General features: G+C 51.2%; 1 protein-coding gene across 3 annotated transcripts; it reads left to right on the top strand.

Moving 5' to 3' along the window:
- The first annotated feature begins 7,530 nt into the window (after positions 1 to 7,530).
- Positions 7,531 to 15,805, top strand: FAM3A (FAM3 metabolism regulating signaling molecule A). Of its 3 annotated transcripts, none has more exons than XM_090265266.1 (10): positions 7,531 to 7,803; positions 7,911 to 7,983; positions 9,962 to 10,075; positions 10,666 to 10,689; positions 12,718 to 12,841; positions 12,958 to 13,016; positions 13,512 to 13,562; positions 13,891 to 13,975; positions 14,052 to 14,178; positions 15,098 to 15,805. In XM_090265266.1, exons 2-10 carry the CDS (start codon positions 7,971 to 7,973, stop codon positions 15,191 to 15,193), a joined length of 693 nt encoding a protein of 230 aa, XP_090121392.1. In that variant the 5' UTR covers positions 7,531 to 7,803; positions 7,911 to 7,970; the 3' UTR covers positions 15,194 to 15,805. The 3 variants fall into 3 exon arrangements, with proteins under 3 accessions (XP_090121392.1, XP_090121391.1, XP_090121393.1); XM_090265265.1 differs by having other exon boundaries at positions 7,531 to 7,808; XM_090265267.1 differs by having other exon boundaries at positions 7,738 to 7,824.
- The last annotated feature ends 226 nt before the right edge of the window (positions 15,806 to 16,031 follow it).

Below are 16,031 nucleotides of genomic sequence, written 5' to 3'. Positions count from 1 at the left end.
TGGGGAAGATGGCAGGCACCAACACTGGGTTCTCTTAGATGCAGCCCTCCAGGAAGAAAATGAACAGATAAAATGATCAGTTGATGGATGGTTCATTTTCTGGAGGGAACAACCAGTAACCCAGGAAATGACCAGGGGACAAAAGCTTCACTCCCAGACAGGTGAGAACATGCATTGGGACCCTGCAGCTGGCTGGGAAGCCCTCAGGCTGTTAGCAAGAGTGGACATCACAAGCCCTCCCTCCAGTTTGGCCTGTGGTCCCTCCATCCCTCACCTGTCCTTGAGGAGGCAATTGCCCGGGGCTTTTTCCTCCAACTATCCTTGGCCTGCTATGGGAAGCCAGCTGTTCTTACTCCTGCACGGTCCCCCTGGGCTGGGATGGCAACAGTTGGAAGCCCAGTGCAGTTTGACAGGCAGAGCATCAGGCAGTAAGCATGGATGAGCCAAGGCTCCTGCCCCAGGTCTCTGCAGAAGAAATACATAAATGAAATTCAAATTGTGGGTTGGTCTGTTGTCACCCCATAAGCCAGGATGGCACGTCACACACACACGCACCATATACAAACTGCATCCTTGGGCACCATTCCTGATCTCAATCTCCTGTAACCAGGGGAGGTGGCATCTCCAGGATGTGGGAGGAGGGAGATCAAGTTCACCTGGACCCCACTGAATAGGGAAAGGAGGAGATTTGTGGGATAGGGACAAGTCACAGACCCTTAAGTAAGGTCACTTTTCAAGGCTGAATGTGGACCTCATGGTCCCTCCTAGCCCAAGTCCATGCAAGGCACCTGAGAAGGCTCCACGTGGACAGGCTGTGGCAGGGAGACTGGCCTAGAGAAAGGTCGATGGGGCCAGCCTAGGGACTCAGGCTCCCTGTAACCCTTCGGCTCCAGGAGACTACAGAGAGTTTTACCCTTGACTGAGGTGCAACCGCATGGCTGCGATGGGAGCAGGCGGGCTTGGCAAAAGGCCCAGGATGACACAAAGAGCAATGGATCCCCAGATGGTGACCCGAATGGTGCAGAGCCAGTCCTTGAAGATGCAGCCACACCTTCCCCCACTGCTTACCACCAGAGGGCGTCGTCCTCCTCCCTGCTTCCAGGGTAGACATCTAAACTCCAACCTGCCCTGGCCTGCAGCGCTGAAACCTCAAGTCCTCAAAAGAGGGGCCTGAGGAGGACATCAAACCCTTGGGGGGGGGCAAATAAAGGCGCAGGGACCCTTCCTGACCCCGTGCTCTTCATGCTCAGAGCCCTTTCACAGAGCTCCTCCCCCTGCCCAAAGTTTACAGATTTGAGGGGACCTACCTAGCAGAGTCGTGTGCTGGGTATAGTCCTCCCAGATCTCCAGGTTCCCTGTGGATCCTGCTGGCATGGCATCACCAATGGGAACGCTCCCAAAAGTGGAGGGGGATCCAGGTAGGGACAGCAGCAGGAGCCTGAAGTGGAGGGACCCAACTCCTCCCAGGCCCCCAGCATTTGATGACCATTTGTGAACAGGAAGGAAGAACTATAGGAACCTCTCAATCTGATGCTGCTCTGAGTGTCTCCACTGTGACAGAGGTATGAGGGTCCAGGTGAGGACTGTCAACTGTCATTTCATCTCTAGGAGCCTGTAATGGGGAAGAGCCATGAGGTCCCAGGTATAGAAATTCAGCTGTTACCTCCAGTCTGGATACCTACAATGAGGCACAAGAATGAGGGACCAGTGAAGACAGTCAGTCACTGTTCTACTCATCTCTGGGTGAATACATTCTGACAGAGCTTAGGGCCTCATTTAACTGAGTCAAATGTCACCTCAGCTCTGGAGCCCTACAATGGGAAACAGATGACAGACCTGGTGAGGAGAGACATGTGTCATTCGTACCTGTGTGCTTACACTGGGGCAGATGCAACAGGTCTCAGATGAGGAAAGACACCTGTCACCTCAGCTCTGGGTGGCAACATTGGTGCTGAGGTATAAGGGCTTTCAACTGGCACCAAATTTCTACAGTGGGACAAAGCAGGAGGGCTATGTGAGAACAGTTCCCTCAGCTCTGGTGCCTATACTGGGGTAGAGGAATTGGGTCCACGTTTTGACATTCAGCTGACATTTAACTTCTGGATGCCTAGACCAGGGTGAGGTTTAAGGGCCCAAGAGTGAAGAGTCATCTTTCACATCAGTGCTTTTTAAAAATTGATTCGAGAGAGAGAGAGAGAAAGATCTATTTGTTGTTCCACTTATTGATGCATTCATTGATTGTTTCTTGTGTGTGCCCTGACCAGGGATCAAACCCGCAACCTTGACATATTGAGAGAATGCTCTATCCAACTGGGCTACCTGGCAGGACCCCACATCAGCTCTTGACGCCTAACCTTGGGTAGAGGCATGGGGGACAAATGAGGGTATTCAAATGTTACCTCAGATATGGGTCCCTAACCTGAGGCAGAGCACAAGGACCCAAGACACAACACACAAATAACACTTCAGTGATGGAGCTACACTGGGGCACACACAAGGGCACTTAAATATCACCTCAGCCCTGTGTAGCTACACAAGTCAGAGACATTAGGGCACAGGTGACAGCATCAACTGAAAGCCCAGATATTGACATTTACACCAGAAAGGAGAATGGGGGACTAGTTAGAGATATAAGGGCCTCATTGGGGACTATCAATTATCACTTCACACTGGACGCCTGCACATGAGGGCCCACATGGAGACAGTCAACTGAAATCACAAATTTTGGTGCCTACACAGGAAAGGGGAATGAAAACCATTGAGGTGATTCAACTGTCCCTTCAGGTCTGGGTACCTACACAGAATAGAGATGAGGGCCCAGATGAGAGCCACTAACTCTCCTCATCTGTGGGTGCCTACTCTGGGTAGAGGAGGAGGTACTTTTGCTGGGACAGAAGAACAAAGACCCATCTGATTATCATCAACTGACAACCCAACAGTTGTCCACGTGGAGAGAACGGAAAGAAGGATCGGTTGATGGTATCAACTGTCATGTCAGGTCTGGGTATCTGCACTGAGGCAAGGACATGAGGACCCAAGGAAAAACAGTCAACTGGCATCTTAATTATGGGAGCTACACTGGGACACAAGCAAGAGGGCCCAGAGAAGACATTCTCTGCCACCTCATGCTGGTTGCCTGTACTGGGGCAGGGACATGAGGACCTATGACATGATGGTTTAACCCTCTCTACGTTCCCATTGAAAATCAGTGCCAGAAAAGGACTTCCAGTAATTATGGCAGTGTAAGCAGACATCATTCACCTCTTTGCACAACCACATCAAAATTACAACTAAAATATAGAGCAACCATTATCAGAACAGTCAGAAATCGAGTTGAATGGAAGTCTGACAACCACGAAATTAAAGAAACCACATTCATTCAGATGGGTAGGAGGGGTGGAGATGTAAAACAGGCTGGTCCCTCACCCACGTGTGGTGGATAAAAACTCAGGAGGGACATCTCAGGGGTGAGGAGTCCCAGATCCACACCAGGCCCCCCAGCCCAGGGTTCCAGTGCCAGGAAATAAGTCCCCACAACTTCTAACTACAAAAACCAGCAGGGATTGAGTCAGTGGAAGAAACTTCTGGAGCCCCAAGCACTTCCTCTTAAAGAACCCACACACAGATTTACTCAGATTCACTCCCTCTGAGCTCTAGCTCAGGGGTAGCAGTGTGAAAGGCACCAGTGGCATACAGAGAGGAACAGAAATGTCTGGCATCAAGGCAAGAGCTGGGGACAACTTTCTCCAAGACAGAAAGGGAAGCAGAGACCATTGTCCCTTTTTTAAACCCTCCTCCCACAGAGCTGGCAAGCTGGTGCCATATCTGAGACTCCATCAATGTGGCTAACACTGTTTGACCTGCCTTGGAGACCTGCAGAGACTCCGCCCCACCCAACTTACAGGCCCACCCAAGCTGCTTTTCTATATGAATGGCTTGTCTTGGCTCATGCTTCACAGCTTCCTAAATCTTCTCAGACAAGCCCCTGTGCCTCTTGCTGGCCTCAATGAGCCCCAGGCCTAGCACTAGCAGCAGCCAGCCTAGAATCACAGCTTGGCTTCACCTGGGAATCTCCAAGCCCAGAAAAAGTAGCAACCATCTCAGACACCTTTATAACTCAGGCAGGGTGGCCCCAGGAAAAACACAGGCAGGGGCTGACCTTGGCCTGCACCACCAAGGAAACCTCAGGGCCAGCGCACCCAGTGGACAGCTACAGACCACACTGAAGCACCACCACCCTGCCCCTGCACTGCTAATCCTCCACAGAGGGCAGAGGTTGGTAGTCAGTGGTCACAGCCAGTCCTCGCAACTGACTGGCCTGAGTAAATCCTTCCCATTGATCTGCCAACAGCAACCAAGGCTCAACTATAAAGTGAGAATGTACTCAGCCCACACGAAGGGCGTGTCTCAAGTACCCATCTTGGGTCATAGGGGAGGCTGTGCCGCTGGACCCTACAGGACACCTACTACATTAGGCCACACTACCAAGACACAGAGTCAAAGCAGCTCTACCTAATACATAGAATCAAACACAGGGAGGCTGCCAAAATAAGGAGTCAAAGAAACATGGCCCAACTGAAAGAACAGATCAAATCTCCAGAAAAAGAGCTCAACGAAATGGGAATAAGCAACCTATCAGATGCAGAGTTCAAAACACTGGTTATATGGATATTCAAGGAATTTAGTGAGGACCTCAACAGCATAAAAAAGATCCAGTCAGGCCCTGGCTGGTGAGGCTCAGTGGACTGAGTGTCAGCCTGCAAACCAAAGGGTCATCAGTTAGATGCCCAGTCAGAGGCATGCGAGGGGCAAACACACATTGATGTTTTTCTTCCTCTCTTTCTCCCTACCTTCTCCTCTCTCTAAATGAGTAAAATCTTTTTTAAAAAGGATCCAGTCAGAAATGAAGGATACACTAACTGGGATAAAGAACAATTTACAGGGAAACAACAGTAGAGTGGATGAAGATGAGAATCAAATCAATAATGTGGAACATAATGAAGCAAAACACAACCAATCAGAACAAAAAGAAGAAAAAAAGAATCCAAAAAAATGAGGATAGTATAAGCAGTCTCTGGGACAATGTCAAGAGATTCAACATTTGCATCATAGGGGTACCAGAAGGGAAAGAGGAAGAGCAAGAAATTGGAAATCTATTTGAAAAACTAATGACAGAAAACTTTCCTAATTTGGTGAAGGAAATAGACATGCAAGTTCTGGAAGCACAGAGAGTCCCAAACAAGAGGGATGCAAAGAAGCCCACTCCAAGACACATCATAATTAAAATGCCAAAAGTTAAAGATAAAGAGAGAATCTCACAGGCTGCAAGAGAAAAGCAGTTAGTTACCTGCTGGGGAGTTCCCATAAGACTGTTAAGGAATTTCTCAAAAGAAACTGCAGGTTAGAAGGGGTTGGCAAGAAATATTCAAAATCATGAAAAGCAGGAACCTAAGGCCAAGACTGCTCTCCCCAGCAAAACTGTCATTTAGAACCAAAGGGCAGATAAAGAGTTTCCCAGACAAGAAAAAACTTAAGGAGTGCATCATCACCAAATTATTATATGAAATGTTGAAGGGACTTATTTAAGAAAAAGAAGATCAAAACTATTAATAAAATGGCAATAAATACATATCTATCAACAACTGAATCTGAAAAGCAAACTAAGCAAACAAGAATAGACAGAATCATGGATATGGAGAGTGTTTTGACGGTTGCCAGATGGGAGGGGAGTGTGGGGGAATGGGTGAAGAGGTGAGGGAATTAAAAAATACAAATAAGTAGTTACAGAATAGCCATGGAGATGTAAAGTACAGTTTAGGAAATGGAGTAGCCGAAGAACTTATACTCATGACCCGTGGACATGAACAATGATGAGGGGATTGCCTGAGGGACTGGGGGGATGCTGGGTAGAGGGGGGCAAAGGGGGAAATCAGGACAATTTAATAGCGTACTCAATAAAATATAATGAAAAGAAAAAAGAAAATCTGTCCAGAGAAAATAAGGGATTTGCACAAAGTTGCCCCATGAGGTACAGCATACCTGGAACTGAATCCCAGGCCTCTGGCCCATCACTCATGTAATATACCTAGGGATTGTGGACATGGCTCTGGACCCTCAACAGGACTCCTCATGTAAAAACACTGTCCTCTAAGAACTACCAAACTGGCAGATGCCCTAAGCCTGGCTGGCAGTCCACGAGTGTGAATAACCGGGAGCTCCCTCTAGTGGACATCCCAACTACAAGCACTACAGGAAAGACCTCTGAGGAGAGCATGGTTCCCAAGGTTCAGCACCCACAAATACGTGAAAAGCTGGCAAATAGTCATCATTATCTCTAATCCCAAATTCTGTGGCAAAATCCAAATACTAGTCCCTGACTGCAGCAGCAGGATCCTGCAACTGGTTGCCTTGATCTTGTTGAGGAGAATGAGAGGGTGTTGTGTATGACAGTGTAAAAGATACTGGATTTTAACCACAGATATCAATGCCCAGTTCTAAAAGCCTTTTTTTTTGGCCCTGGCTGGTGTGCTCAGTGGATTGAGCGCCTGCCTGCGGACCGAAGGGTAGCAGGTTCAATTCCTGGTAAGGGTACATGCCTGGGTTGTTGGCCAGGTCCCCAGTTGGGGAGCGCGTGAGAGGCAACACATCAATGTTTCTCTCCCTCTCTTTCTCCCTCCCTTCCCCTCTCTCTAAAAATAAATAAAGAAAATCCTTTAAAAAAATAAAAACTTTCTTTGTATTTTGGAAGGTTCCCGTAAATGCGGTCATTGGGTCAAGGGACACAGATGTTTCTGTAGTTCTCATGCCACCCAGCTGCTGCCCTCCAGAAGGATGTCCCACTGACAGGGGTGGCCCTAGCTCTCCCAGAGCAGTAGGTGATCAGAGTGCATCAGGTGGTGTCAGGGACACCTTCCTGAAAGAGGCTAGAGGAGCAGTGAGGAGTGTTCCCCTCCCATCATCAGAGTGATGTGGAAGACAGTGTGAATACGCTTCCATTTAGAAATCAGACTTGAGAGGAAAGGCATCGGAAGCCTGAGCCTCCTTGTCTCTGGCTCGTTGCATTCTGGTGTTTTCACCTGTACCTCCGTGTTTCTAAAAGGCACATAGTATATTAACTTTAAAACAATTTCTAATTACGCCCCCAGATCCATCTGCCTCTTCCTAGGCCTCAGAAATCCGACCGCAGGGCACCAGCGTAGACCCAGCACTAGAAGCCTAGAAAGCTGGTATCTCCCACCAAAGAGTAGTCTGATGGGAGACTTCTGGGAAGGAGCACACATAAAGCTAGAGGCGGGGCGATGCGGGGGCCAGCGCGGGCCCCTTTCTCCCTCTGGCTGGAACAAATAGTGGAGGCGGGGCTGTGGGCGGGCCTGCGCATGGGGCAGGGGCCAGGCCTTCGCTGCCTCCAAACCTGGCAACAGAGAAGCAAAGCCCCAGCCAAAGGCGGGGTGATGCCTGCGGGCTGTGGCCCCGCCCCGGGCCGCCATTGCCGGGACTGTGGGGCCGCGCTGCCACAGTTCTGTCCTTTTGCTGAGCAGAGCGGGGCGACCGGCTTGACAGGGCTGCCCCTGACTGAATTCGCATCTCCCCACGGCTTAGGCAAGTCTCCGGCTGACCCCGATCGCGTTGGCGGCCCCTGGGCCGGAGGGGCAGCCTGAGCTAGGGGCCTCCCTCTGGAGGGGCCCGCGTCCAAGAGAACCCAGCCTCAGAGGCTCCTGTGGGCACGATCAACCTTGAGCCAGAGGATTTCCAAGGACCCTTCCTGTGCCTGCAGGGCTTCTCTCCGCGTTCCCAAGGAGCCTGGTCAGGTGGTTGGACAAACAAGTCGGTGCACCGATCGCGCCCGTCCCGCAGCTCTGGCTTATTCCTGACCCCCACCCAAACCTGCTCTTCTGTTTTGTTGCCTCCAGAGCGCACAGTCCCCAAACAGTTCACCTGCCGGCGGCCCCAACCCAGCGGGAGAAGTGGACATGAGGTTGGCAGGTGGGTGGCTTCCACAGTGAACGGGAGGAAGTTGGAAAGGGGACCCAGCTGGAGGCCCAGGTGACCACAGGTCTGTGTCTGGAGGGGCCCAGGTGGACCACTAGGTTTGCTTTTGGAAACAGCGGACTATGCATAAGCACTCATTTTATGACCTTGAACAAATTATTTCACTTCTGAGGATTTCAGCTCCTTAAGTTGTGAGATGAGGATTAGGATAGTGAATTTCTACCAACTGTGGTAACTGGCTGCTGTTTGAAAAATGAATTGTGGAAGAGAGGCTCCAGGGTCTATGGGGGCTGGGTGAAGAGGCAGTGGTCTTAATGGAGAAACTGACCAAAGTGGCTGTGGGTTTTTCAGTTGGGCAGCAAAGATAAAGATGCATTGGCGAGGGACAGCTTGGGGTGAACAGAACTCAAGAATTGGAGTTCAGACCTGCTAAGGTTGCAGCGTTATGAATGTATTCCAATGGAGCTGGCCAGTGAGGAACTGGCTGGGAGGGTGTAGCCTCAATGCTAGGGCAGGAAAATAGAGAGCCACTGCTCCCTGAGGGGTTAATTCAAGGCCAGTAGTAGATGAGAGCACCTATAAGGAGGGTAGGGGAAGGAGAGTAGAGTATAGGCAGAGAAGGCAGCCTGGGACAGAAGCCAGGGACAGTCTCGCTTTTCAGGGGAGGGTAGAGGAGGACTATCTAAGCAAGGAGGATGAGGAGTGTCCAGATAGATTCAGTGTGTTGTTCTGGGCAGTCAACTGAGAGGGGTCAAGGAAGATCAGAGCTGACAGGTGACCTGGGGGGCTGACACCAGGAAGGTTATAGGTAGCCTTAGCAATAAGCTGTTTTTTAAAAAATCCTCACCCAAGGATATGTTCATTGATTTTTAGAAAGAGGGGAAGGGAGAGAAAGAGAAACACATCAATGTGAGAGAGAAACATCTATCAGTTGCCTTCCGTACATGTCCCATCCAGGGAACAAACTCACAACCTAGGTACATGCCCTGACTCAGAATCGAACCCACAACCTTGTGGTGTATGTAACAATGCTCCAACCAACTGATCCAGTGCAGCAACAAACTATTTTGGTGGGATTATGGAGGCAAGGCCAAATTGGAGTAGGTTGTGAGAGAGTGGAAGGTGAGACTATGGAAAGAGCCAGTGTAGATGCTTTGAAGGAGCTGATGGGGAAGAGGAAGGATGGAGAGAGAGACCAGTGGCTCAATGAGATATGATTCTGAAGGAGACCTTTTCCTCTAAAAAAGTATTTTACATATTTATTTGTAGAGAGAGGGAAAAGGAGGGAGAAAGAGAGGGAGAGAAATATCAATAACATTGATCAGTTGCCTCCAACCAGGGACCTGGCCCACAACCCAGGCATGCACCCTGACAGGGAATTGACCGGTGACCTTTCCATTCTCAGGACAACACCCAACTCACTGACCCACACCAGTCAGGGCTTTTGTGCTTTCTTTTGAGGAAGGATGTTGAAAATAGAAGAGACAGAGTAAGATAGAATGGTTGATGTTACAAGAAACCTGAGCAGGGAGGAAGGAGTGCTTGTGGTCCAAGGCATAGCAGGTGAAGGGGCTGGTCTTCAAAAGTAGTAGGGATCTTCTCCTTTGTCATAACAGGAGAAAAAGAGGACATAATGGGTGGAACACAGTCCTGCCTCAGAGGCAGGAAGTTAGGGAGCTCCTGGGGGAATGCTGGAGCCCTCTTCAGCAGTGAGTTCTGGAAGGCCCCTCTGCATGTGCCAGGGAGAACCAAGCCGAGAGCCTTGGAGCTGGAACTCAGTTTCCTCCTTCCACCTCCCAGGAGTTCAAGTCCCCGTCTCCCGCCGTCTCCCGCCTGGTGGATAGCAACAGGTCTCCACCTTCATTTCCTCTGGTCACCTCTTCCCAAGTGGATGGGGAGATCTGATCATAAGAGGCCCTAGGGTCTTTTGGGAGCTCACTAGGTGGCCTTGCCTTGTCTGTCCTGCCTCCAGGCCCCCTCCGCATCGTGGTTCTGGTTGTGACTGTGAGCCTCACCTGGATCGTAGTCAGCATCCTCCTGGGTGGGCCTGGCAGTGGCTTTCCTCGCATCCAGCAGCTCTTCACCAGTGAGTGTGGGACTCTTCCTTGCCCCGCTGTGGAGGTCCCCAGGGCAGCCATCTGGGCTTGTGGGCTGAGGCTCAGGATGGGGGTGGGGGTAACCTGGGTTTTCTTTCTCTTCCTTGAAGGCCACCTCTAGCTGCCCTCAGTCTGTCTCTTGGCATCCAGCGCAGCTGGGAAATTGCTTTGGCTGGGAAACCAATCCCTGCTGATTAGAATTCTGAGCCCATTTGGATTGGGTGGGACCTAAGTGAGAGGCAGGGGGACTTCTGTTGAACATTGGGGTTGACACCCTGGTTGCTCCCTGCAGGCTTTCCACTAAGCTTTGAGATGGGAAGGGGACTCTGCACCTTGTCTCTGGTGATGGGTCACCTGAGTACTTTTTACAAGTTCGATTTACCCTTTTCCTGGATCAGGGAGCTTTGCATAGGGACTTCTTTTAGACTTGAGCAGCAACATGCCAAGATCAGTGTGGCTTAGCCCTAGGCCTCTAAACCTGCTGCCCCACCACCTTGACTGCATGGTGTAGGGCCAGGCTGACCTGCTGCAGGCCCCAGGATGCCTCCACACTAACAGAAACAACTCTCTGTACCCACAGGCTCAGAGAACTCGGTGACTGCAGGTAAGGCCCTGTCACCTCCCTACTCCTCCTCTGGGCCTGCCCCTCATACTATTTATGTGATACCTCTGCCTGCTCCCAGTTCTCCAGGGTTTCCATCCTCCATTTATCTCTCTCCAAACTATCCCACGCAGCCTGCTGCAGCTGCTTACATGTGTGAACCTAGAAAACAAATTACCCACTTTCAGAATACCCTGGTAGAACAGGCATAAGACAGACATTCCCAGTCCAAAAGAGAAATATTGGAAGGAATAAAGGGGCCACGAGTCTCGAGCAAGTTCAAAACCCAGCAGGGCAATTGCCATTAGGTTTCAAGGCCTCAGAAGAATACTCTTGGCTCAATGCTCTGTCCTATGGACCCCCTGGTAAGGGGGTCTGGAATGGAGGGGATGGTCTTACCCTATGGGCCTGGGTTATCTCTGGCCTCAGCAGCCACCATCTGGCCATAGAGTTATCCTTCTTTCTGTCCTTTCTCCGTCCCTTTCAGTCCAGGCCAGCAGTATTTCTGCTGTTATAAAATTCTCAGAAACCTTGTTGGCCTCCTGTACAATTCATGAGGGTTTAAGCTATAGGGCAGTAGGGTCCTCCAGATATTTTTTGAGTAACCCCATCTCTATTCCTGGCTTCTGCTGACATGGTTGAGTGGATCCACAAGTCACACACGTTAGCTCTTCGTAGAACAGTTGTCTGGCCACACCCTTGGTGTTCTCTCCAGAGCATGCTTCCTCATTTTTTGCAATATGAGTAGGCTGAGAATTCCTCAACCTTCACATTCTGGTTCCTTTATGCTTAACAATTCCTTTCTCACTTTACTCTCTCACATTTCACTGTGAGATGGTCCAGGGAAACCAGGCCCTGCCCTCAACACTTTGCTTGGAAATCTCAACAAAATACCCAAGTTCAGCATTTACAAGTTCTACCTTCTCCCCAAACTCTAGAATACAACATGGCCAAGTTCTTTGTCACTTTATGACAACGACGGCCTTGCCTCCAGTGCCCAATAACATGTTCCCCATTTCCATGTAAGATTGCACCAGAACAGCCTTTAGCATTCACATTTCTGGCAACATTCTGATCATTACATAAGTATTCCCCAAGATGATAGAAGGCTTCTCTGTTGCTCTTCTCTCTTTCTGAGCCCTCACCACAATCACCTTTAATGTCTATATTTCTACTAATAGTCTCTTCAGGCAAGCTAGGCCATTTCTAACATGCACCTCAAGATTCTACAGCTTCTACACATTACTCAGTTCCAAAGCCATGTCCACATTTTCAGGGATTTGTTACAGTGGCTCTCTAATTCTAAGATCAAAATCTGTATCAATTTCCTGGGACAGTCATACCCTCCAAAGACTCTAGGGGAGGGTCATTCCTGCCTCTTCCAGCTTCTGGCGGCTCCAATTGTTCCTTGACTCATGGTCACATCATTCCAGTGTCTGCCTCCATCTTCACGTGGCCTCCTCCTCCATGTCCGTGTCTTCTCTTCTGTCTCTTATAAGGACACTTGTCATTGAATTTAGGGCCACCCTATTCTAGAATGATCTCATCTTCATGAATTATATCTTCAATGACCCTATTTCCAAATAGGGTGACATTGTGAAATACTGGGAGTTAGAACTTCCACAGCTCTTTTGGGAGGGCACAATACAACTTGTGACAGAGGCTTTCTTCCTCCTGTCCTTCCACCTGTGCCCTGTGGGAATCAGGCACTCTCATTGTTACTGCTTTCCTGCAGTCTGTTCTGGCCGAGCTCTCATCCGTGAAGTTGCCCTCCCAGCTGCTCCTTCTTTCTCTTCTCTGACCAATGGCAGGAAAGCCTCCCTGGAGTCCTGTCACCTTGCCCTGAAGTCAGCCCCAGCAGATACAGTGTCTGTGGAAGCATCCCAGGCCTGAGCAATGTCCCCTCCCCACACTGGTCCCCTGCTCAGTCATGACTCATTTCTCCCTATGGGCTGGTCCTGACCTCCCCCTCTCAGACTTGGAGTGACCCCAGGGCCAGGCCCATGGGTCATCCCTGCTGTCCCCACCCAGGGCCGCGGGCCAGGAAGTACAAGTGCGGCCTGCCCCAGCCATGTCCTGAAGAGCACCTGGCCTTCCGCATGGTCAGCGGGGCTGCCAATGTCATCGGACCCAAGATCTGCCTCGAGGACAAGATGTGAGCTCTTTAGGGTGTACAGGTGGGGTGGGGGAGGGAATGGGTGATTGGAAGCTGGGTCTAGAAGGGCAGGTGAGCAGAGCAGACATGCCACTTGAGAGCTATCTCCTTGCTAGGCTCATGAGCAGTGTCAAGGACAATGTGGGCCGTGGATTGAACATTGCCCTGGTGAATGGTGAGTTCCCTGTGATGTGGGGTCAGAGTTTGGTTCAGGAAAGTGGAACCCTTCTGTGAACTTTCCCACCCTCTCCCCACAAGGAGGAGGCACCTGGGTGTTTGTCTTGGACCTCCCCTCCCCTCCTTTCCCCTCCAGAATTCCCAGGGGCTGAAGGGGTCTGTGCTAGCTGAAGTTTCCACAGAAGTGACTCAGTGAACAAAAGCACTGTAGTAATAAAGAATCAGAAGTTTCCAAGAAGTTGAAGGGTGCTTTTGGGGACCCCTTAGGGGCATTCAAATGCCAGGCAGAAGCTCTACAGCCTTGAGTGGGCCACAGCTGTCCAAACAAGGGGCATAGTTGGCATAAATATGGGGGTATATTTGAGAAGCTCCAGAAGGGCTGCACCCAGTGCCCATGCCATGTTGTGAGCCTGGTCTGGGAGGACTGAGGTGGTAGGGTGCAACTGCCCTGGTAGCTTGCCCAGCAAGATTCCTGTCCTTCTTCTTGACCCAGGGGTCAGCGGTGAGCTCATCGAGGCCCGGGCCTTTGACATGTGGGCAGGAGGTGAGTGGCTGCCATGGCCTCCCACTTTTTGACTGTGCAGCAGAATGACTGGTGCCCTACCCCTGAAACACGGCTCTTTTTCTCTCCATTCACTGGGGGCTTCTCAAGTACTTCTTTGGGTTCAGAAAAGGCAGGGGGAAGGACAGGTATGTGGCCATGGGGAGTGTCCTGGGCAGTTTGACCCTGCACTCACTTCGTGACCCTTAGTGAAGTGTGTCCCTTGCCTGATCCCTGCTTTAAGTGTCCTTGATTGGAGAACAGAGGTTGGTGGGGAAGGGATGCTCAGTGGTACCTGCTGCTTCATGTTTGATGGAACCTGTGCTCCCAGATGTCAACGAGCTACTGAAGTTTATTCGGCCACTGCATGAAGGCACTCTGGTGTTCGTGGCATCCTATGACGATCCAGCCACCAAGTAAGTGGTTGTCCAGGCCAGCCTCAGCCTCACCCTCCTATGGTGATAGCTCACATCTCTTCCTTCTGTGTGACAGGATGAATGAAGAGACCAGGAAGCTTTTCAGCGATCTGGGCAGCAAGAATGTCAAGGACCTGGCCTTTCGGGACAGCTGGGTGTTTGTGGGGGCCAAGGGTGTGCAGAACAAGAGCCCCTTTGAACAGGTATGGGTGGAAAGCCTGGCACCTCCACTTCCCAGCCCAGGGCAACCGGCCTGGCCCTTCTACCTGCATCCCATGAGGTCCCCTCTGTTCATGCTGCAGCCTTCCCTCAATTCTGCCCCAGCACCCCCACCCAAGGCAGCCCTAGCTCCCTCCCAGTCTTCCCAGGGAGGGGCAGTGACTTTGATATTCCCTGACCTGTATGGATTACACCCTAAAAGGTCTTTAAATGGCAAAGCTTTCATATTGGCAAGACTCACAACTAAGAAATTTCCTCCCAAACATCTTCAAGGTGCTTGGCCTGTCCCACCCTCCCAAAACCTAATACCCTAATTCACACTGCATGCCCTTCTCCCACCCACCCTGGCTGCCATCTGGCCAGCTGCCCCTCTGGGGCCACATGTGTCAGGCCCCATGCGAGGGGCTGGTAAGCCCCAGGCCCCAGGTGCGATCCTCATCTTAGGGAGGCTCCAAGCTCTATGAAAGCCAAGTTGTCCCCAAAGTCCTGCTCCTCACAGCAGGACAAGAACAACAGGCTATTCCAGTGGTGTCTGGAAGGTTCTGGTTGCCAAAAGACCAGCTTAGCTCCCAGAAGAGATACCCACTCTGCTGTTGCTCTTGTAGCATCCAGCAGTTCCATGTGGGCTGGGTGAAGGCAGAGACAGACTCCCTCCTCACCTTCCCGGGATGTGTCAGGCCCACAGAAGTGCAAAGAAGTTGACCCCCTTCACTCCACCTGTGAGGAGGGCAGGCCAGTACAGCTATTGCTATTTTTAGATGAGAAAATCAAGGTGCTAGGACAGAGGGGGCAAGTGCTCTGAGAATGCACAGTTGGTTGACACCACCACAAGGGGACTGACAGTTCTGTCTGTCTCCTGTGCCTGAGGGTGAGGCTGTGACTTCCTGCTCCCTGACCCCACAGCACGTGAAGAACAGTAGGCACACCAATAAGTACGAAGGCTGGCCTGAGGCACTGGAGATGGAAGGCTGCATCCCTAGGAGAACCACAGCCAGCTAGCCAGCTGAGCCCAAGGACCAGGCTGAGGGAGGCTGTGTGTGCCCAGCCCAGGAAGAGGCAGCAGCAGTGCCAGCGCAGGGCTGAGTCCTGACCCCACACCTGGCCAGGAGTGTTTTCTTGCTTCAACACTTCAGGGCTCCAAGGCGGTGACCGGTGTGTGACTGGTGGTGGGGACTGCAATAGCCAGCTTCATCAAGCTTTGTCAGGGGAGCCCAGGTACCAATCTCCTTCCTTTCCTAAAGCTGCTTTCCCTAGTCAGCTCCTACCCAATTCACAAGCACCCCCAGACACAAGGCCCTGGGTGCTCACCCCCTCACAGCTGGTTGGGCATCATCTAGAACCCCTCCGCCCCAGAGCCGCTCCCTGCTCTGCAGGCTAGTCCTATTTCCAATGTGATTCCTTCTGGTGAGCCACAGCTGGCAGCCATGGCAACAAACCTGGCTGCCTCCTGCCCCATTCTCTGCAGGAAGGGGCTGCCTTAGAGCTTGGCTGGCAGGGTGGTAAAGTAGTTACCTGGTCATGGTCCCTAATGCAGTGCTTGGCAGCTCCTACAGTTTGTCAGAGGGCCTGCCTTCCAGATGACCTCTTAATAAATTGGTGCCCCTAGTGGAATGAAGTGCATTCAGTGCGGAGTCAGGGGTGATGTTGTCCTTGGGGGAAGGGACTTGTCCCAGAGGCTCAGCTGACCTACCCCACAGCCTTAGCACACAGCCTTTGTCTCCAAGACTCCTGCCATGGACAGGTCCTGATATGGCTGAGCTGTGACTCAGGCAGTGAACAGAGCAGCTCCCTAGCTGGCAGCCCCATATCCTTGCCTGGGACAGACAGTGCTGCCCTC

This window comes from Furipterus horrens, unplaced genomic scaffold (assembly GCF_987537825.1).
Source record: "Furipterus horrens unplaced genomic scaffold, mFurHor1.1.pri manual_scaffold_17, whole genome shotgun sequence".
Classification (NCBI taxonomy): Eukaryota; Metazoa; Chordata; class Mammalia; order Chiroptera; family Furipteridae; genus Furipterus; species Furipterus horrens.
The sequence above is the reverse complement of the archived record's forward strand: the minus strand, read 5'-3'. Positions and strand labels throughout refer to the sequence as shown.